Raw genomic sequence first — 22,743 nt, forward strand, 5'->3', positions numbered from 1 at the left:
CATACAAGCCAAGATATGTCTTTTGGGCCTCTAGAAGTCAGGCGGCTGATATCCACCTCATACACTCAAATACGTTCCCAAATGCTGGTCACATTATTTGGGAGAAATCTTAACAATTGGCTTATATAAAACGATAAAACACTAAGTGTCTAAAATCTCTATCGTACAAGTAGGAACACAAAACACAACATAGGTTTTGTATACCCACCACACACATCAATGGCAGAAGAAGCCTCGTCTACATGGAAATCCATATCAACTAAGTGTAACAATTTTTTCTCCTTGTCTGTCAGATCTCCGTCCTCCTGGCACAAAATCAGTTAGTTAAAAGAAAGAGTTCATGGTCTGATCAAATGAACTACAAGTTTCACTGTAAAGGGCTTAACCTACATGAGTGGGTGGGCCAGCTGCAAGCAGCCATAAACACAATCAATCAGAATTTACTTGTTCTTCAATTTCATGTGATTGGATGATGATAAGTCTATACTGAAAGATAGATTACAACTTCTTCCAGTAAATCCACTTTTCTCTATATATCAAATGTCTCCAATTAGTGCATTCACTTCTCAAGGTGAGCAAAGGTCAGAATCCTCCCACATTATTGATGCCTTGCACCCTTACAATAGAACAGTCATCAGGCTGTATATGCATTAATGCTAGCATCAAAGTTCAGAAAGGCAGGAGCACTAAGTTAAGGGTTTTTTACATTTTAATTACTATATACAAATAAGAATTTCACTATCATAATAAATTTTGAAAGTTTTCTGTGAAACGATTATATCAAGTACAAATGTTAGCGTAAAGTATAAACATTACTATGTATGAGCGCTGTACTATGATTTTATAATTGCTGCTATAAAGTTGAAATGCATGTTTTCCATTCCGCCAAGTATACAAAGAGTCAAAGGTGTATACGTCTCAAAAACTATGAGAATACCTTACACCAAAATATCAGAGCGTGTAACTTTGTATTATTTCCTAACATACTTACAATGCCCAAAACAAATAAAAGCAGTTTATGCGTTCAAAACATGATTTCATGATGGCACAAGCATTCAATGTAAATAACTACCTCGGCACCTAGACAACTTTCCAAATCTGACATATCATCCCAAGGATCATTCTCACTTTCTGAAGATGATAGAGCATAAACAGGTTCCGTTTGTGAGGGGGAGTCATTATGAGCCTGCACTGGTCAAAAAGTTACAAATCAAAAGAAAAACCATTTCACATTACACGAGCAAACATACCATAGAATACATTTAAATTCATGACCACTTATAATATTGGTAAAGAACACACTACCTACAATAAAAAAGTCCTTTTCGAGAGTCTTAGACTCATAACCATAATAAACACATTCAAAGCGAAATCTCAATTAGTAGAGTATACTATAATTAATATGGACATTTAAATTGAACCATCCTTTTTTCTACCATTAAATACCCTTGATAAAATATTAAAATCAATTATTCAATGCTTTTAAGAAGGACTACTTTGTCATTTCAAAATTTAATACCATCTATACCTTTAAGATTATATAGTCACTTAAGGACGTATGTGTAAATTCAGGTCGGAAATCAACTCTACGCCTTTATTCAATTGTTCGCAGATTACCCTGCCAAATAAATACCTTTTATTCCGAAATTAAATACAAGCAAACCAGCCGTCTCTTTTCTTCTTCTCTTCTTTTTCTCTCTCCCAAATCTCCATAATTTGCTCTCCCTTTACAAAGCAAATAGATCAGTCAGGGCTTCTTTCGAAGGAACGGTTACGATGATATATGACAACGAGAGAGACCAAAAACGCTAAGGGGCGCTACGCTAAGGCTAATCCACAAAACCACCATACATCTTCACATTTTTCTAAGAGAATGCAAGTTTGAACCTGATTTGTTACCTTATGTATTTGTGTGTATTGTGTCATGATTTAGCCACAACTATATATATATTTTTTTTCCCCATGATTGAAAATTTCTCTTCAATTGGTTTATTTCATTGCTTCTCAATCTTAGCCGGAACCAACTTTGGTTTTTCTTTTCCAACGCAATTTTTTTATTTCTCCTACTGAAAACTGTTTTCATATTAATTGGTGGTAAGTTTAAAAGACTGTTAAATATTTCTCACCTTCCTCTGTCTTTCTTGAAACTCCATCTACAAGAAGTGGAGGTAAGAGATTGTTTCTAATCGTGATATGAACTCTCGGAGAATGGGGAGCACATCACCAAACACAACAGAAAATCTGTAAGATGCAAAGGTTAGACTTCTCTCCAACGTAACTCTTCACTCAAATTCAAGCCAAGATGTTCTTTCATAATTGAGTAATAATATGAAGTTTATAAAAGTGCAGCCTGCAATAGGTAGGAAGGCGGGGATCCTCCGGGTTATAGAAGAGATTGAAGTAGCTCCACCTAAAGCTTATGAAGTTCGGATCAAAATACTTTGTACATCTCTTTGCCATTCGACATTACCGGTTGGAAAATGGAGGTGTTTGAACATACAATTAGCGAGATAGTCTTGAATTTTTGCTTTTGTTTTTTCAGTGAATTTCCTTGATGTGTTCTTTTTAGGCACCTGTAGGAGTATATCCAACGATTTTTCGGGCATGAAACTATTGGGTAATCAGCATTTAATTAAAGAATTTCCTTTCTCTTCCAATTAGCTAGATAGCCTCATTGTTCTTCATCAAATGACCATTTGCGATTCTCGAAATAATCACGACACGATGCATTACTTAACTTCATCTTTATCGACATTGAACAAAAAATTATGTGGAAAGTGACCTTCATTTTTATACTTTTGATAGTATGACAAATAATAATTTGCTACAGTCGGCTAAAACTACTGCTCAAGTCATTAGAAAAACAAATGCAAATGTAGGCTGATAGTGAAAGTTCACATTTCCTAAATATTGATTTCTATGGCAAATCATATGTATATGTCAAGACTGATTGAACTGTTATGATTAAAGAACTTAAGACCAAGTCTGACTTAACAGTACCTGTTTTATTACTTAGACATGTTAAAGAATAAATTAGTCGATTATAAGGCTATTATCCTTTTCTCCAGAAATATCGTTGTCAAGCCGATAATAATGGATCTTTTTCAACATATATGGGTGTGTTTGGAAGTTTTCCTTTGGAATTGGAATTGAAAATATAATTCCAAAACTTACAATTTTAAGTAGTTAAAATTCCTGAATATATGGAAATCTCAAGTTTCTACCCCCTATAGAAACTTACAATTCTTTGATTTTGGGGATTTGAGGTTTCTATTCCGGTGCATAAAAAGTTGCCAAACAGGTGACTCTTAATTTTCGGAAATACATTATGAATTCCACCCTAAAATCCTGGTTGCCAAACACACCCTAGATGTATTTTCAAAATCCGATCTGATCTGATTTTCAAATTTTTAACATATAGCGGTCTATTTCATATAGTTACTAAATTAAAACTACAGATAATTTACAAACCAAATAAAAATCTTAGAGAAATAGAACATTATCTCTTTTACAACTTCAAGAAATCAATACTGTCATTCTAATACATATCTCAATTTCTTCCATCTTACTATTTACTAAATTAATGCATTACCATAAAGAAAAAATTTAAAAGGTCTAAGTTGTTTACTGAATTAATACATTTCAAAATAATTACTAAATGAATGTATTAACTGGATAAAAAATTGTTATCCTAAAAGAGAATCCAATTATATAATCCAACTTTATAATTTACTTATGTATCTTGCAAATTTTGAAATTTTCAAAAAAAATTTGATTTTCCAAACTTTTCAAATTTAGAAAAAAAATTGTCATCTGAAAAATAATTAGATCAGATTTGGAAATGATATTGCCATCCGGAAAAAAAAATAGAATTTTTTCGAAAGCCTTTTATCCGATCCGAAATCACCTATAGTGTCAGCACTTTGTGTCTTTGTGGAAACCTTTTTCTTTCTTTCCTTGCGTCTTAATGAAAATTGCACGTAAACATGAAATGATATTCAGATTGTGTAATTCTATTTTCAGCAGAAGTCTCTCATTTTTTGCCCTCATGGAATGGCGGCAACCGATTAAAAGTGTTCAAAGCAGATTTGATGGAAGAAGGGAGCTTTGATGAGGCTGTGAAGGGTTGTCATGGCGTATTTCATGTTGCAGCTTCAATGGAATTCAATGTCTTGGCTAAAGACAATATTGGTAATGTTTTTCTTATTGTTTTAATAATATTTGTATAGTGAACTCGATGAAACTTTATTGTAGGATTTGTAGGTGATCGATCGCAAATTTAAATTTGATTACTGGCATGTGATTATGTGAATATGCCAATCAGGCAATCAGGCAAGTATGCAACATTGTTCTAGCCAACTTAGGCCATGAATCGGTCTATTCTCCTGCCCGATTCATATTTACACTCATTTTGGGTTAGCCAACTGGGCTCATTTTGGGCTTATTTCACAGGCCATATAATGTGGGATTATTTTTAAAAAAACATAAGCCCATTAGTACTAAACAGCCCATAAGCAGTCCTGAATTCTGATTGACGAACTCCTTTTCATTTTTTTTGGACTGCCTTCAGTGTAAATCATTTCCTCATTTCTCCCATACTGAACTTATTCTAAATCTTGCAAGTAATATCATTGGGCTTCAGCATGTCTTCTTTACAAAGTCGGATTTGAGCAGTGGACTCAGCTCTTTATTCCTCTTTAGACAAGAATATAAGCTGGACATAAATCCATTTTAGTATTTTACATCTCAAGACACTAAAGTAAATGATGAGTCTGTTGTCACAGGCGTGTAACCCGTAAACTAATTACTAACTAATGCTAGATTGTTCTTGATTTCTCAGAGAATTATGTTCAGTCACATATACTTGACCCTGCTATTAAAGGAACCTTAAACCTCCTTAGAGCTTGCTCAAGCGCAAAATCTGTGAAACGGGTTGTTTTTACCTCATCCATTAGTACAATGACATCTCAAGATAGCGCCGGGAATATGATATCCGTAGTAGATGAATCATGCAAAACTCCGATCGAACGTGTCTGTAACAGGAAGGCAAGCGGTTGGGTAATGTACTACTCCCTTTGCTGGTCTAGTTCTTACTAGCATTGGTGCAAAACCTATGTTTACATTGCTCTTTGTTGTTATTGTTTCTCAATTGTAGGTCTATGTTCTTTCGAAGCTTCTCTCTGAGGAAGCAGCTTTCCGCTTTGCAAATGAGAATGGAATCGATCTTATCTCAGTAATCCCAACTACTGTGGCTGGCTCATTTCTTACTCCAACAGTTCCTGCAAGTGTTTGTGTTCTCCTGTCGCCTATTACTGGTGATCTTAGTATTCTTTACATCATCATTCATATTTAATCTACACGCGTATATAGGTATGTAATTCTACCAGGTGAATGGCATAAATCTGCAGGTGATTCTGAATTCAACTCGATACTATTGGCAGTGAACCACAGAATGGGTTCAATCTCAATAGTTCATATAGAAGATATATGCAATGCTCACATCTTCCTTATGGAGCATGCAACAGCAAAAGGTCGATATATATGCTCTGCTCACAGTTGTGCTATGTCTCAACTTGTAGATTGTCTTGCTCTGGAGTATCCATATTTCGATGTACAAAGGTTAGTGTTCTCTACTTTCTCAAGGTAATACATGCGATTATTGTTGTATTATACTATTTACTTCAGTTTTTCATATTTGATACAGATCATCTGAAGAACAACATAAAACAATCCCCTCGAGGATTTCATCGAAGAAGTTAACAGATTTAGGCTTCGAATACAAGTATGGAGTAGGGGATGTAATCAAGCAGAGTATCAGTTCTTGTATGCAGCATGGACTCTTACACTACCTCAGCACTAGTAATAGCTTTTGTTAGTCTGCGGCAGACCTATGCCAACAGCCAAGCATCCTCTAAAGGCGATGGCATCTTTCCCGAAGAATAATACTGAAAAACGAAGGATCTAGTAGGTCGAAGTGCTTCTTAAAATGTCGTTGTTCTGCTTCGCAGTAACATAATTGATGTAAGCGTTTACTATCTAAGTTTAGTTCGATCGAAGCTGGGTTGGAAAAGCATGCTTGACTTTGGCATCAATATGCTATATCCCCTTCAAGATTATGTCTGCTATTGCGCAGTAATGAGAATGATCACTGAGGGGTGTTATAGATCAGTTGAAGTAAAAAATCCCTAACAAGTACAAGCATTGATACTCTTTCTACTTTCAGGGGGACCAACAAAGTCGGCAATCTGAATTTAACTGAGATGGATTCCTGACCATCCATATCTTTGATGTTGTTGCTCTACACCAAGAGAATCAAAAGCCTCCAAAATAGATAAAACTAGCATCTTTATAAAACAGAAAATGCAGCACAAATTTCAAATTTCTAAGAGATGATAGGAATGAAATAGACATGAATTTGCCCACCACTAGCATGTTGCATTTAATGTTCCACAGTCTGGTTTTGGACTAACCTGTGTCTGAAACACAGACCTCAACAAGTATACAACTAATACAAGGACCACAGGGCTACGCATACATGTGGCTTTGATTATTTTAAAGAAGTAAAACAAAATACCTGCTTAAAAGCCCAAGGTCTCCATCGCAGCCCCAGTATACGCTGTATTATTTGCCTGTTTGGAACCATCTTGTCCACGCCCTTGCATCTTTCAAAGGCAACAAATCATCCCAAATCCTTTCAGCTATTTATAAATGTTCGACTAGAAAAGGTATAGAAAATATACTACTCTAAAGGGCAGAGATATCTCCAGAAGTACTTAAAAGTTAAGACAGTCTGTAACACAGAAACAGGATTCTAATACGCAGAGATGGAGTCCTCCCTCTACTTGACTAGACTTTAGACCAACCCTTTCAAAGTTTCTATTTTCAACAGTTCAAACTTCAAACAAACTCATACAAGTGTATAGCACATTTTCTTGACTACATAAATGAAGGGTGAACTAGTACCCCCCCACTAGATGAGATGATTAGGATTTCCCCACTAGATGGGAAATTAGGGTCTCCCCCCTAAATACAAAAAAAAAAAAATCAAAGTGGGTTTAGGGGGGAGACCCTAATTTCTCATCTAGTGGGGGGGAAATCCTAATTGGCTCATCTAGTGGGGGGTAATACTAGTTAACCCTAAAATGAATTATCTTTGTTAATGTTATTAATTGGTCATAGATGAAGAATACCGATAGCTCATAGATAAATGTTAAGTGGTCATAGATCAAGGTACCAATTTGATGCCCCTAGGCGAATAACTCAAAAGTTTCTGAATTAGGCAGTAACTAGTAATTCACCTCATCTCCTGATGAATACATAGGAAACCAGTTTATCAGACATGGTCGATTGGTATAGACAATTAGACGAATCATACAAGTAAACAGATGATAAGGTAAAGGATATTATAAAGTCTCAGTGTCAGGTACAACAACCAAAAAAACATGTCATAATCATAAATGAAGATATAGCATCTTGGCAAACAAGAAATTGCTTGGAGATAATACAATATCAACAGAATAGTTGAGGTGAACAAAATTTACCCTCCTAATCAAAATCAAAAGGGAATGACTGAAGGCATTCACAAAAACTCATCACATGGTAGACATTCTTTTTCTTGTTGGCCTTCTACAGTTTGCAAATAACCACAAAGCATGGGAGGAGAGCCCTAGGATTAAGTAAATAGAGTTCCTCAATATTTGAATAAAGACCTACTTTCCCAGCCAATGAATCAAACCCAGATTGACCGCAGATATCTTGCAAGTTCTCCAATGGCTTGTGCACCCTCCCTGCAATCACTCTGCAAACTATCAAAGCCTTCTTTATAGATGGATTTTCTTCGTATAATTCAATAGTTTCAAAGGCTCTTCCGCTTGTTGACGTTGTAAAAACCCCTATACCTCCCTTGAGCTCTTTTTTGGTGGAGAAACCATGTCTTATAATCCGGCAGACACTGCATTTCTCTGATATACAAAGACTGGACGAACCATTCGTGCCCAGCGAGCATGCAACAGTTGTGCCATAGAATCTTAATAGTTCATTCCCATCAGCTAGGCAACGTGGGTGTTTCTTGGGAAGTTTGCTGGCTTTGATTTTCACCATTTCACGGTATTCTTCAAATCGAGAAAGGGTCTTCTGCATATTATGGACCTTCAAAACGCTACTCAATCCTTCGCAATTGTTTTCAGATTTTAACCAACTTGTTCTGCAAATTATCTCTACTATTTTCCGAGAAGAATCACCTTCAACAAGCTCAGTAACTGCCCAAAATGTAGGTAGAACTTAGGAGCTTGAAAATGAATCTTTACCAAATAAAAGTACTACTAATTCTAACACTTCATAACACTTGTGACCCAAAAATTAGAAGATAACATGCTTCCTTAGAAACTAGAATACTAGACGAAACAAAAGCTGTGAAAGATTCTCAATAGAAGGTATACAATAACCTTCTAAAGAAATAAACAGAAATTCCATATGCTGTTCTGCAATTGCAGATTGTCACCGAGTACTCAACCAAGTTCACTTGAACAAATTTCTAGTAACTTGCAATACATTATTTCAAAATCAACTCCTATTAGTAAAATTAGACTGTCACAAATCAGCTGTAATCCCAATCTTTCTTCCAAATATAAGAACTCAACAAATTCTGTTAAGCTAATTGTAAATTTAGAACGAATTCTCTCACAAAATGTGGAAGCAGCGAGAAGATGACTCGTGGTTGAATCACACCACAAATCCAAAAAATTAGGAAGAGCAGAAAGATACAAATACAATAGAACTCCATATTTGGACCTTAAATGAAGAAACAAACTATGTACCATTCTCTACCTATGAAGTAACGAGCCTTAAAATTGGAAACATCCAAGCATAACACAAACAAATTTCACAGAAACACAGAATGAATCAAGACATATTACCAGCATGTTTTGAGAGGTGATGTGCTTCCACAGCTTCCCACTTCCCAAATTGTTCTCCACATTTATGGCAACTCACAAGGGAAGACCCATCATGAGAAGCTTTAGACTTCATTCTAATACCAACTCTACCAAAACGTGCAGAACCACCAAAACCATAGCCTTCTTTATCAGTAATTAACCTTGGGGATTTGGGGGTTGTTGAATTTCTAAAGGAAGGACTGTAATGGTGCATTGTGTGATTTCCTCCAGGGCCAGGTGTTCCAGGACTAATGGTACCCACGTAAGTTGAACCACCTCCAACTCCAACTCCACCTCCACCACTACCATTTTCATTGAAACCCCCATAACCAGATATTTTAAGCTCACACCTTGAATTACTAAGAATTACTTCATGAGTTATTGGATTAAGAAACTCACTGCTTCCAATAGATCTAGGACTACAACTAACAGGCTTCTCTATCTGTCTATGGCTTCCATGGATAACATCTTTGAGATTTGCTATTGACCTTGAACAACCAGACCTACTACTTTTCTTGGTTAAGATACTGCTCAAATGGTTCTTGGACTTTGGATCATAAACATCTGATGGTTCTGACTTGCAATGGAGAGATTTCTTCAAAGTAAACCAAACTGTTGGCATTTTCTTCTATCCCCTTCACTTATTTTCCCTTCTTTAATCTTCTCAAAGTTTATAACTTTATCTCTTCATTTTTTTTTCTTCCTTCAAGAGCACATCACACTCCATTGCCATATTACCTTCTAGTTTCTATATGTGATAGTAAAGCTGAAAAAGAAACTAAATTTCTTTCTATTTTGTGCCTTAGCCCTCAGTATCTTTCCTTTCTTTGCAACCAAAGAAGACAACCAACTCAAAAACACACAAAATATAAACTTTTTCAAACTTCAAAAATACTTACATCAAATGTGTGCAAAAGTTTGAAGAATAACGACTTCATAGCTCAACAAGGAAAGTAGAGAAATGGGCTTCTTCTGAAAAGAGAGTGACTATGCCAGTAAACACAGCATGAAAAACAAAGAATATTTAAAATATAAGAAGATGTTTCGTTTTTATGAACAAGTTAAAGTTAACGCACCTGAATAAGCCTTGGGTCAGTAATATTAATTATCAAAACAGTGACAACACTTTGGTCTGAAGTAATTAAGAAGCACTAACATTAAGAAGTAGTGAATCTTCACAAACAGTATACTAAAGATTTTGCTTCAGGACTCAAATAAGTTGGCTACTCTATTGTTTTTTTTACAGTCCTGGAAATCATGAAACTGACTGTATAGGAGTTATGTACAGTTTTCAACACCATCCCCCAATTTAATAGCATTAAAATCAAGGTAAATGTATTTCATGCCACAGTTGTTATCTGACTGTGAGTACTTCACAGACTTAAATATACTTGAATAGTACACACTACAGAGTGACCACCGTTTCAATGCACTGAAATTTTGACAAACTGGAAATCCAAAACTGGGATACAACCTTTTTAATGTACCTTTTGGCACTTTCTATTATAAACATTTCAACACAGTTTTTTATCTCTCGGACATGACCTGTATTTATATACTCCAATGTTGTTTAGTGAAAATGTCACAATTTTCATTGTAGAACCTTAAATGAAGAGTATCTAGCTAATTTTGTCCATTGGATTTATCACTTAATTGTCTGTGTTTCCTACTGGCTAAGTCAAACTTTTCTGACCATCCAAAACAAATTGAATGCAGATTGAGATGATGATAAGATTACTCGATTTACTTGACATTGTTAAGTCGCTTTCGTATGAAATTTATCTCCATAAACATAAATGTGGGTCCTCTAAACTTAATTCCAAGTTTTTGCTAGAGTTAAATACAATGGTTACCATGCCAATGATCAGTATCAGTTTTTCTTTCTTGTCACCACTTTATTATGTCTCCATCAGTCCATCTATCCACATTAGCATTGCCGCCATAACTTGTGTGTAACCGTGAACTACAAACCAGACGCGCTAGGTGTTACAGCCATAGTTCGTGATTTCGAACGGAATTTCAACGGAAATTTCGGTTTTTCAAAAAATCGAAACCATTCGGTATGTACCGGCCAATGGCATTATCGTAATTAAACGGTAACCAACGGAAATGGTGAGAAACAGACGGGAAATAGCGAAAACAAACGGATTTCGACAAGATCACCTTCTCTCAAACACTCCCACCGAATTAATTTTGTTTGAAGCAGCCATTAATGGCGATTTTAGAACTTCACAACTTATAAATCAATATTTAATTAACAGATTAAGAGTTTTTTTTGCCTTACGTGCATAAATCATGGGATACAGCAGAAGGGTCAGTTGGTTGTTCACACTAGATTTCAGAGCAACTTGTTCTCCCCACGTAGTCCTGCCTGCAAAGGTGGCTTTAAAATTTAGACGGAATAGTGTAAAAAATGAAAAAATATCAAAAAAAAAAACACCTACATCGAAATGAAATATTCCGTCCGAAAAAAAAACCAAAAAACAAATCGAAAAAAACGTGAGACAAAATAAAAAGTTTCGTATAAAGTTCACAATTTGATTAGTAACATTCAACACTTTTTAAGAGTTATGTTTATTATGAAGTTCACATAATAAAAAGTGTGATTGTTACCTAGTGAAGAGCTACCTTGATAGCCCCCACTCTTGCATTAGACTATTGTTTTTGGAACTTAAAAATGACAAGTTGTTATTTCCCCTCAAAATCACATATATTGGGAATGCTCTCAAACGAGAAAAACTGAATAAAATTAACAAACATGTCCAATAGTGTGCTAGACAATTGCAATAAGAAAACCTTAGTTAGCATTGTGCACAAATATCTGTATGGAAACCTTAGATCATTTGAGTCTAGGTCGTGCAGTACACGTGTAATATATTTATTAATCCGGAGTATATGGTATAGTAGTTAAAAATATGCTATTTGTCCTATGATTTGCTACCTTTACCACATTGCAACATCCTAATTCTGAGGGTGAACATGCCTGAATAACAGCAAATAACTATGATTGATCTTGTTTCTAGCTAAGTTTAATTAGATAGAGAGACAATTGGAAGACCGAGACAGCTGACAGAATACCATGAATGCAACTCTTTATTGGACCACAATTACCACTTGTTTGATTGGAGATGGTTCGACTAGTATTGCATAAACTCAAAGATTGGCCAAGTTAGACGTATAAACTATATTTTATTTTATTTTTGGAATGGTAGTATGGTACATAAGTCAAATTAGTAATGTTGTTTAAGTGTGATAAAATTGTAATTGTGCTTTAATTTTAGTTATTGAGAATGAGCATCAGGTGTGACACATGTACTAATAAGTATAGACGTGCGGTCGAGATGGATTGACACGTGTCTATGGAAAACACGTGGATTAGCAGTTGTAGATCTATCTGAGTTGACATAGGGTGTAATGATGGTGTTTTCCGTAATAATGATGTATGGCTATAATGGTGCATATATTACGGCAGAAAAGAAACTTAATGATAAGCTGGTAATTATGACAGTAGTAGGTGATGATGCCACGAGATGACGTTGAGTGACGAGTCACTGATATGCTGAGTGTGTGAGTGCTCAGATATAACAAATGCGATAGGCGTTCGTATGTCTGGGGTCGCGTTATATTGAGAGAGTTGTTGTGCATGCACATCATGTGACTGATGGAATGTCCCTTACACCTAAAAACATATTGGAAATTGAAAAGAAATTGCATTTTTATTGATCTTCATAACGAAAAATAACTCTAACTTCAACTCAAATTTCAACTCCAATATTGTGTCTAAAAAACTCCAATATTGTGTCTAAGAATATATATATCTAAGAATGAATCCTGGTGTCTTCCCTGCACCTTAAATTGCGTTTTCAGAACCAGTACCACTAGCCTTGAGCACGTGTTACACACGTGGCCAGAGAGAGAAAACCAGTAAAAGTTAGGAAGGGTTTAAAAGTGAAAAAGAGAAAAAAAATAACAAAAAAGTAGAAAGAGACAAAATGTGTCGGACACTTCACGGCTTGCTCGGACAAACCGCATTATACACGTAGTAAAGATGAAATGAAATATTGTTGGGCTTTGAATTCTGCCCAATGCCCACTGAATGCCAACCTTGAAAGAGCCCTGAATGAAATGAGGCACTTGTCCAGGCCAGTCAAAATGAAGTACGCCTTTCAGAACGTAGGACCTTTGAAGCGAAGTCTGGTGCAAAGTGAGGCAGGGCGCCATATCTGAGGCAGCTGCCTAAGCCTGACCATACTGGCTAAACAAACATCCTCCCCTGGCCCCTTCGGTGTTCATTTAAGTTTTGTGTTTCTTCAACCATTAAATACAGCACGTACAAGGTTGGCCTGGTCTCATTTTCCAAAATTTTCCCCTCAATAAGATTTTAAACATTAAAATCTAGAAGTGCAGAATTGCAGATTGACCCATCCTGAAGTCAAATTGTCCACCCTGTATTACAAATTTCTACACATAATAATTTTGTGGACATGCTACTATTTACTGTCCACAAGACAACAAGTGCTGATCGGTCGAGTTGGTATTCGAGAAAACTGTTTATTCTGCTTGAAAAAACTGTTTATGTGCCCGAAAATAGTTTGGACCAATGAGAAGTTGCTGATTGTGGACAAGTCTGTCTACAAATTCGCTCTCATTTCTACACCCCATGGGCCATGACCCTCGGTCATAATAGCATTTTAATTTTGCTTATGCATTTGGGGCATGTAGATGCACTCATGCACACTGCTTTTGCCTTTAGCACTTGTAAAGGGAATCCCACCAGTCACATGATATGCACAAGACTCACATGCAACGACTCCTTCAGTATAATGCGACCCCATACATACGAGTACCCATCACACCCGCAAATGACTTCAGTTACTCACTATATCAGAAGACCCCACATACTCAACAAACCCAGCGACTCGTCGCTCAACCCCACCTCATGATGTCATCACCTGCTACTGTCATAATTGTTAACTTTATCCCTAAGCCCTTTTTCGCCCGTAATACATGCACCATTCTGACCATCCACCATCATTTACGGAAAACACCATCATTACACCCTATGCTAACTCGGATGACCATAAACGCCTACAGTTACTACCCGCGTGCATCTCATAGACACATGTCATTCATCTCGACCACACATACATATGCACTCATTAGTACACGTGTCGCATCCGATGCATACTCCTAATGCATATAAAAGCCACCCTCAAATAACTACGTGTGGCTTGATTCCAGTTAGCTGGTCAATTAGTCTTAACCTGAGTTACTAACTCTCACCCCATCACTATTCCTTAATACACAGATTGGATACGTAGGCATCTTCACCCACATGAAGATCAACCATTAACAAATAAAACCATCCCCTTCTCATCATCCTAACTTAAGAGTTAAGTCTTAACCTTGGTGTAAATTTAGACATTTACAACACTAGAAAGTTGGGATAACATTCCCACAACATAGAGTCGTTCACTCATAGACTCAGACAGATTCCTACCATGGAGTATTTCAGTGACTATACTGTGGTCACTAGTCAATGAAACAAAATCATCCTCTTATATGAATTTTGAATTATTCATATATTAGTAACAAAATTACGATTTTACAAGGCATAACAACAGTAATAAGAGTCTATGTTCTTCTTTAGCCTACTTGCTTTGTTTTTCTTATATCTCATAGGATATGAAGACCATCACACTGTAAAGTGTAAACGATAAACAAAATTAGTTATGGCCAGTAGTCGCAAGAATAATCGTGTTATCTAACTACTAATTTTTTATGATTACAAAATGAGTTTAAATTAAATATAGTCGCTTACTTAAAAAATATTTAACACAAAAATCTTTATTAGAAAAACAAAATGCCTTCTTACGGGCCGGTCTTTAATGTGGTCAAACCCGATATATTTTGGTCATCATTGGATCCACGCCGCTCCACTCCGATCTCTTTCCTTCAAATTTGTCATGTCACCGGCAAGGGGTCAAGTTGGTGGGAGGTCCGGTCAACATTGATTCATCCTTTGTCATAGGACTTTTTCGCAAGCGTGTGGAAAAGGTTATGAGTTTGATGGGCCGTTTAAGCGGTATTAAAAGATCCACATTGTGAGTTAAGCTCTTTACGAGCTTGTGTTGAGCTCTCTAAGTTTGTATTTGCGATTCGTACGTGTCCACCATCCCTGGATCCACGATCCCTTTTCACAAAAGCTCCTAAGACCTTTGATAAGTATCTCCGCAATGTTCTCAAGGTATTGTGGTTTTGATGGTCCCTGGCTTTGGTGATTTGCGATAGCGTTTATCAACACTCCCATTACGCCTTGGTGGGTTATGTATTTATTGTGCCGACGATGTCTTTACTTTTGCTTACGTGGCTCCGCATTGTCGGACCGAGCTACATAACCACATTCTTTGGAGTTGTGGTCTAGTGCATTTAGATGAGGCTCTTGATGTTCTAGCGGTGCATTGAGTCTTTGTACACCCAATTTTGACCTTAATCACTACACCATAATAGGATATTTGCAACACGCTTTTTTTTTTATTTTGCAACGCTTTTATTTAGCGTTAGTAAGTTTCCAACGCTTATTTAAGCGTTGGCGATGCCAGAAAGCGTTGCTTTATTTGGGTGAATTTCCGAAATTAATTGCTAACGCTTAAAAAGCGTTGGAGAAGTGTTACAAACTTAAAAATTTCGCGAACAGAGAGAAACGAAAAAAATCGAAATATAAAACATAACTTTTTTTTTTCTCTCCTCTCTCCCTCTCTCACCGCCGCATTATTTTCGCACTCCTCAAAACCTAATTTTCAGATTCAGCAAAATTGGAATGGGAAGTGAGTTCTTGTGCTTCTTCTACTGATTTTAATAGGACCCCACAGTCTCCGCATTGAAGTGACACACCCGCCATTCAATCAATTCTCTCAAAACCACCAGAGTCCCTACAAAAGAAGGTAACAATACATAGACCACTTTGGACTTTTAAAATGGCTGCAAAACGTCTTGGAGTCCACGTCTTCTTTGGTAGGAACAGCTTTGCCAAGTTAAATGTGACTGTTAAGTAAGTATTTGGTGTGGAATAATGGACATTCTGGATTCATTTCCAAAGGGAGATACTTTGAGTTTTAGTTGGGTAATCTAGTGCAACTCTTCTAATGTTGTTTTTTAGATTTAAGAAATTTAGGATTCAAAGAGGGAGGCCCTTGCTTTCGAGGTTAGAATCCCTTTGACCGTGCTGAGGTTTTGTAGTTGTTATTCCTGCATATTCGTACTTGTTTTTGTGTGTTGTGTTTGTTTTGCAAACTTGTTGTTGTGTGAAGTTTCCAACCTTCTAATGTTGTAGTTTGATTGAAATCATTGTTTGATCGAATTCCACAACTAAATTTTATCTATTATTTATAGTATTTTAAGGGGAAGAGTCATTGTTTGCCAGAATCTAAATGCTTGATCTTTATGAACCTGTGGTCGATTTCCTCTCCTAACACAGAAATGGAAACATCTCTCACATGTATTTCTTATTAAGAGTGCTAGAAAGGCAAATATATCACGGTCATATACATCTAAATTGTGTTGCTTTGGGAAATCCAAGCATTTTATCCTTTTTTTATGGGTTTTTTTTTCAGACAAAGAAGTGGGTTTTGGTTTTTGGTTTTTGGTTAATCTTCCATATTTAGTAGGCTTGCTAAGAAACAGCTCTTGTGAGAGTTGCTTAGAGGCGTCTAGTAATCTTCCATAAAATTAGCTTTTTGATAAACTTGTTTTCCGTTGATATCAATCATTTGATTTACTTTTAGTATGTACTTTTAATTACATAAATAGTATCTGTATGGATAGAAATTATATATGTAGAAAAATTTGTGCATGTTATTCCTGCAGATTTTCCAAAGTTTCCCAATAGAAGTTGAATTAGAACTGGCCAACTGGGGTTGTTTTTAGGACGGTAAATCGTATTGCTACCAAACTCCCTACAAAAGAAGGCAAGAACACAGAGACAACTTTGGAATTTTAAAATGGCTACAAAGCGTCGACTGTTTGCGTCTTCTTTGGTAGGGATCCACATATCAAGTCCGATTCTTACCAAGAGAATTTTGCGCATTTGTAGGGATACCATGCAAGTCAAATGTGATTGTTCAGTAAGTATTTGGTGTGGAATAATGGAAATTTGTGAACTTTTTCCTCGTCTATTGGTTCAAATGACTGAAACGTTAGTGTCAAAGAGTTGGACTTCTTACTGAAAAGTCCTTAGAGAAGTTGATTATTATTTATCAATTTGTAACGGAATATTGTGTTTACATTTAACCAGAACCCACAGCATCTATCTCTCCAATTGTGGACAGCAGACCTTCACCAGTTGATATATAATTTGGTCTGGAGGTCCTGGAGAGCTCCCACGGATAATGGGTTTTCAAGGGCCTTTCTTCTTGATGTAGACTAGAAAATGCCTGTGTATCTTAATTTGCAGTGAAAAACAGTGATTTCTAAATGGATTTCTTGGAGATGGTGTGTGCTGTGAAGCTTTTAAATTTATTGACAACCACTCCTACTATTGTCAGTGTAAAGGCTTTGGTGAAGGTGTTGCTGGATGCGGCAGATGCACATGACAAATGATTTGCAATTTGCTCGAAGAAGAGGTGCTCTCTTACATTGCCATACGTCTATACCTCTTACTATTTGACTGGTTATTGACTTACCGCAGTTTTTTTTGTTTTTTAAAACTTATGGTTGCTAACTTGCTATAATGTAGTGATTGAGAAATGCAAAAGAACACTAGGTGACCATGTCAACAAGAAAATTCCATCTCTACGCAGACAAGATGTACTCAACATCATTTTGCTCCACTTGATACTACTCACGCCATCGGCGTCTTAAGCTTGTATCAAGCCGAGGCGTATGCCTCTGTTTGTTTTTCTTTGTTTTTAACTTCATCGGGTTATATACTTATATATTCCTTATTTTTACTTTGTCTTTGGGCCGTGTGCTAGTAATGTTTTTGTATATAACAGGTTAGTAGTTAAGTGTGTAATGTAGACATGTCTCCTTTGGCATAATTGTACAACCGATGCTAATTTTCCTTTGATGATACTTGTACTAGGCTTAATGTAGACAAGAGTGGTTTAACAGCATTTGTAAGGTTTTTATTTGCGATTCGTACGTGTCCACCATCCCTGGATCCACGATCCCTTTTCACAAAAGCTCCTAAGACCTTTGATAAGTATCTCCGCAATGTTCTCAAGGTATTGTGGTTTTTGATGGTCCTGGCTTTGGTGATTTGCAGTAGCGTTTATCAACACTCCCATTACGTCTTGGTGGGTTATGTATTTATTGTGCCACTGATGTCTTTACTTTTGCTTTTGTGGCCTCCTGTTGTCAGACTTCTGAGCTACATAACCACATTCTTTGGAGTTGTGGTCTAGTGCATTTAGATGAGGCTCTTGATGTTGCTAGCAGTGCATTGAGTCTTTGTCTACCCAATTTTGACCTTAATCACTACACCATAATAGGATATTTGCAACACGCACCTTTTTTTTATTTGCAACGCTTATTTAGCGTTAGTAAGTTTCCAACGCTTATTTAGCGTTGGCAATGTTGTAAAGCGTTGCTTTATTTGGGTGAATTTCCGAAATTAATTGCTAACGCTTAAAAAGCGTTGGAGAAGTGTTACAAACTTAAAAATTTCGCGAACAGAGATAAACGAAAAAAATCGAAATATAAAACATAACTTTTTTTTTTTCTCTCCTCTCTCCCTCTCTCACCGCCGCATTATTTTCGCACTCCTCAAAACCTAATTTTCAGATTCAGCAAAATTGGAATGGGAAGTGAGTTCTTGTGCTTCTTCTACTGATTTTAATAGGACCCCACAGTCTCCGCATTGAAGTGACACACCCGCCATTCAATCAATTCTCTCAAAACCACCAGAGTCCCTACAAAAGAAGGTAACAATACATAGACCACTTTGGACTTTTAAAATGGCTGCAAAACGTCTTGGAGTCCACGTCTTCTTTGGTAGGAACAGCTTTGCCAAGTTAAATGTGACTGTTAAGTAAGTATTTGGTGTGGAATAATGGACATTCTGGATTCATTTCCAAAGGGAGATACTTTGAGTTTTAGTTGGGTAATCTAGTGCAACTCTTCTAATGTTGTTTTTTAGATTTAAGAAATTTAGGATTCAAAGAGGGAGGCCCTTGCTTTCGAGGTTAGAATCCCCTTTGACCGTGCTGAGGTTTTGTAGTTGTTATTCCTGCATATTCGTACTTGTTTTGTGTGTTGTGTTTGTTTTGCAAACTTGTTGTTGTGTGAAGTTTCCAACCTTCTAATGTTGTAGTTTGATTGAAATCATTGTTTGATCGAATTCCACAACTACATTTTATCTATTATTTATAGTATTTTAAGGGGAAGAGTCATTGTTTGCCAGAATCTAAATGCTTGATCTTTATGAACCTGTGGTCGATTTCCTCTCCTAACACAGAAATGGAAACATCTCTCACATGTATTTCTTATTAAGAGTGCTAGAAAGGCAAATATATCACGGTCATATACATCTAAATTGTGTTGCTTTGGGAAATCCAAGCATTTTATCCTTTTTTTATGGGTTTTTTTTCAGACAAAGAAGTGGGTTTTGGTTTTGGTTTTGGTTAATCTTCCATATTTAGTAGGCTTGCTAAGAAACAGCTCTTGTGAGAGTTGCTTAGAGCGTCTAGTAATCTTCCATAAAATTAGCTTTTTGATAAACTTGTTTTCCGTTGATATCAATCATTTGATTTACTTTTAGTATGTACTTTTAATTACATAAATAGTATCTGTATGGATAGAAATTATATATGTAGAAAAATTTGTGCATGTTATTCCTGCAGATTTTCCAAAGTTTCCCAATAGAAGTTGAATTAGAACTGGCCAACTGGGGGGTTGTTTTAGGACGGTAAATCGTATTGCTACCAAACTCCCTACAAAAAGAAGGCAAGAACACAGAGACAACTTTGGAATTTTAAAATGGCTACAAAGCGTCGACTGTTTTGCGTCTTCTTTGGTAGGGATCCACATATCAAGTCCGATTCTTACCAAGAGAATTTTTAGCATTTGTAGGGATACCATGCAAGTCAAATGTGATTGTTCAGTAAGTATTTGGTGTGGAATAATGGAAATTTGTGAACTTTTTCCTCGTCTATTGGTTCAAATGACTGAAAGCGTTAGTGTCAGAGTTGGACTTCTTACTGAAAAAGTCCTTAGAGAAGTTGATTATTATTTATCAATTTTGTAACGGGAATATTGTGTTTACATTTAACCAGAACCCACAGCATCTATCTCTCCAATTGTGGACAGCAGACCTTCACCAGTTGATATATAATTTGGTCTGGAGGTCCTGGAGAGCTCCCCACGGATACGGTTTTCAAGGGCCTTTCTTCTTGATGTAGACTAGAAAATGCCTGTGTATCTTAATTTGCAGTGAAAAAACAGTGATTTCTAAATGGATTTCTTGGAGATGGTGTGTGCTGTGAAGCTTTTTAAATTTATTGACAACCACTCCTACTATTGTCAGTGTAAAGGCTTTGGTGAAGGTGTTGCTGGATGCGGCAGATGCAAATGACAAATGATTTGCAATTTGCTCGAAGAAGAGGTGCTCTCTTACATTGCCATACGTCTATACCTCTTACTATTTGACTGGTTATTGACTTACCGCAGTTTTTTTTGTTTTTTAAAACTTATGGTTGCTAACTTGCTATAATGTAGTGATTGAGAAATGCAAAAAGAACACTAGGTGACCATGTCAACAAGAAAATTCCATCTCTACAGACAAGATGTACTCAACATCATTTTGCTCCACTTGATACTACTCACGTCACTGAGCGTCTTAAGCTTGTATCTGAAGCTGGGCGTATGCCTCTGTTTGTTTTTCTTTGTTTTTAACTTCATCGGGTTATATACTTATATATTCCTTATTTTTACTTTGTCACTGGACCGTGTGCTAGTAATGTTTTTGTATATAACAGGTTAGTAGTTAAGTGTGTAATGTAGACTGTCTCCTTTGGCATAATTGTACAACTGATGCTAATTTTCCTTTGATGATACTTGTACTAGGCTTAATGTAGACAAGAGTGGTTTAACAGCATTTGTAAGGTTTTTGAGTCATGGAGACATGAGAAATGCCTTGAGCATTTTCTAGGTTCGAAAAGTACCTAACATTTTACTCAGTTCCCTAAAAAAATGAAAATCATATGATTAGTGATTTGCTACTTCCTATAAGCTTAGAGTTTCCAAAGCTGACTATTATGTTATATTTAGTATTTGCAAGAAAAACCACCTCTCTTGCCCAAAAACTTGATCAATGTAGGTTCCATGCTGCAAGTTTCTGACATGCTCTTATCACTAGATTTTTATGGAGATAGTACTGCATTGACACCCTTTTACAATGGGAACAATCCACAGGGTTACCTTATATTACACTCCATAGGGTGACCCTCATTGGTCTTCACAATAAGCTTGCTTCAAATTCTTGTTAGTTATTGAAATCCTGTCTTAAACTTTCTTTGTGGATTCTATGCTACCTATTTAATTACCTGACATTATATTTGTAGCTGTTGACTTCTTTTTGGTGTGTGCAGTCAACACATATGGGGGCTGTTTGGCAGCCATTATGATAATCCATTACATGACCAATAATCTATTTGATTATCATAATTGATTTTGGGTATAAAAGAACTTGTTTGGTAAAAAATCTTAGAAACCATTATCTCATTCTCAAAATGAGATAATCCATTAAAAACAAAAACTATGGGGCTTATGGAGCAATTTGTATCGCTTGATCTCTAAATCATTTGTTTGATTTATTTTTCATATATATATAAAAAAAAAACTAGCTTAAGAATGAGAAACAAAAAGCATGGAGCTTTCCTCTTAAATGAGTTACCTTATTTTGTTTTAGTTTTAGTTTTAGTTTTAGTATTTTTCTCTTTCCATATTTGTTTTAGTAATTCAATAAAAACTGATATGTATTTGGTTGTTTGGTATATTTTTTTGATAATGGCTTATGTCAAAATCATTTATATTAAAAATATTAGTTCTAGTTATAATAGTTGCCAAATGGCTCCATGGCTTCTTCTCACATAATTGAATAAGCTGTTTGCATATGCACTGGAAATACAATACTCAAAGACATTGAGCAGATATGTTTTTTGCCTCTAAATGAATCACTTATGACTGGTTTGAGAAATATAGTGCAATTATAGTCATTTCCAAAAGCAACTCATTCTTTATCTCACAATATCGAGGCTCTACCTCGACTTTATGCTGCCCAGCCTTATGGTTAAATTTGTTATATTTTTCTGTAATTGTTTTTTTGTTCCATACTAAAACATGGTTCGTTTTTCAAACTTTACCGTGTTTAGGCATGTCTGAGATTAGGGTGGGATCTTGGAGGCTTACTCAGGGATTCTTCAGGGCTTTAAAAGTACTGCGAAGGCACCACTATTGATGCCTTTTGCACCTCACATTCTCCAATTCTTGGACAGCTTGTATCAGGAGAAAGACATGTGAGTAATATTAAAGTCTATCCTCTTTTTCTTTCATAGTTTCATGTATGAATGTCTTTGATGGTGTTGTTGCCGATATCGTAATGTTTTTTAATCAGGGATGATGCGGTGACCAAGACTGCAGTGGGGCTACTGGGAGATTTGGCGGACACTCTAGGTAGTCATGCTGGTCCGCTAATTCAGCTGTCTGTGTCAAGCAGGGAATTTTTAAATGAATGTTTGTCATCAGATGACCATTTGATTAAGGAATCTGCAGAATGGGCCAGATTAGCCATCACTCAAGCTGTTTCTGGTTG

At 36.2% G+C, this 22,743-nt stretch overlaps 2 protein-coding genes and 1 long non-coding RNA gene across 4 annotated transcripts; 2 read left to right on the forward strand and 1 right to left on the reverse strand.

Moving 5' to 3' along the window:
• The first annotated feature begins 4,026 nt into the window (after positions 1–4,026).
• On the forward strand, positions 4,027–6,141 carry LOC147477467 (NAD(P)-binding Rossmann-fold superfamily protein). The gene is made up of 5 exons (XM_086583246.1): positions 4,027–4,191; positions 4,841–5,058; positions 5,156–5,315; positions 5,409–5,619; positions 5,705–6,141. Exons 1-5 carry the CDS (start codon positions 4,092–4,094, stop codon positions 5,874–5,876), a joined length of 861 nt encoding a protein of 286 aa, XP_086439372.1. The 5' UTR covers positions 4,027–4,091; the 3' UTR covers positions 5,877–6,141.
• A 1,243-nt stretch (positions 6,142–7,384) lies between these two features.
• Positions 7,385–10,447, reverse strand: LOC147477468 (uncharacterized). The gene is made up of 3 exons (XM_086583245.1): positions 10,010–10,447; positions 8,916–9,905; positions 7,385–8,258 (listed from the first exon to the last, which is right to left on the reverse strand). The coding sequence occupies exons 2-3, from the start codon at positions 9,553–9,555 to the stop codon at positions 7,627–7,629; spliced, it is 1,272 nt and encodes a 423-aa protein (XP_086439371.1). The 5' UTR covers positions 9,556–9,905; positions 10,010–10,447; the 3' UTR covers positions 7,385–7,626.
• An 8,167-nt stretch (positions 10,448–18,614) lies between these two features.
• On the forward strand, positions 18,615–22,685 carry LOC147477469 (uncharacterized). 2 transcript variants are annotated; one of them, XR_015208470.1, is made up of 4 exons: positions 18,615–18,856; positions 20,458–20,535; positions 22,304–22,447; positions 22,546–22,685. It is a non-coding gene; the product is annotated as an uncharacterized LOC147477469 (long non-coding RNA). The 2 variants fall into 2 exon arrangements; XR_015208471.1 differs by lacking the exons at positions 22,304–22,447; positions 22,546–22,685 and adding an exon at positions 20,649–20,793 and having other exon boundaries at positions 18,616–18,856.
• Positions 22,686–22,743: the final 58 nt, after the last annotated feature.

The sequence above is a fragment of the Coptis chinensis genome, chromosome 9 (assembly GCF_015680905.1).
Source record: "Coptis chinensis isolate HL-2020 chromosome 9, ASM1568090v1, whole genome shotgun sequence".
Lineage (NCBI taxonomy): Eukaryota > Viridiplantae > Streptophyta > Magnoliopsida > Ranunculales > Ranunculaceae > Coptis > Coptis chinensis.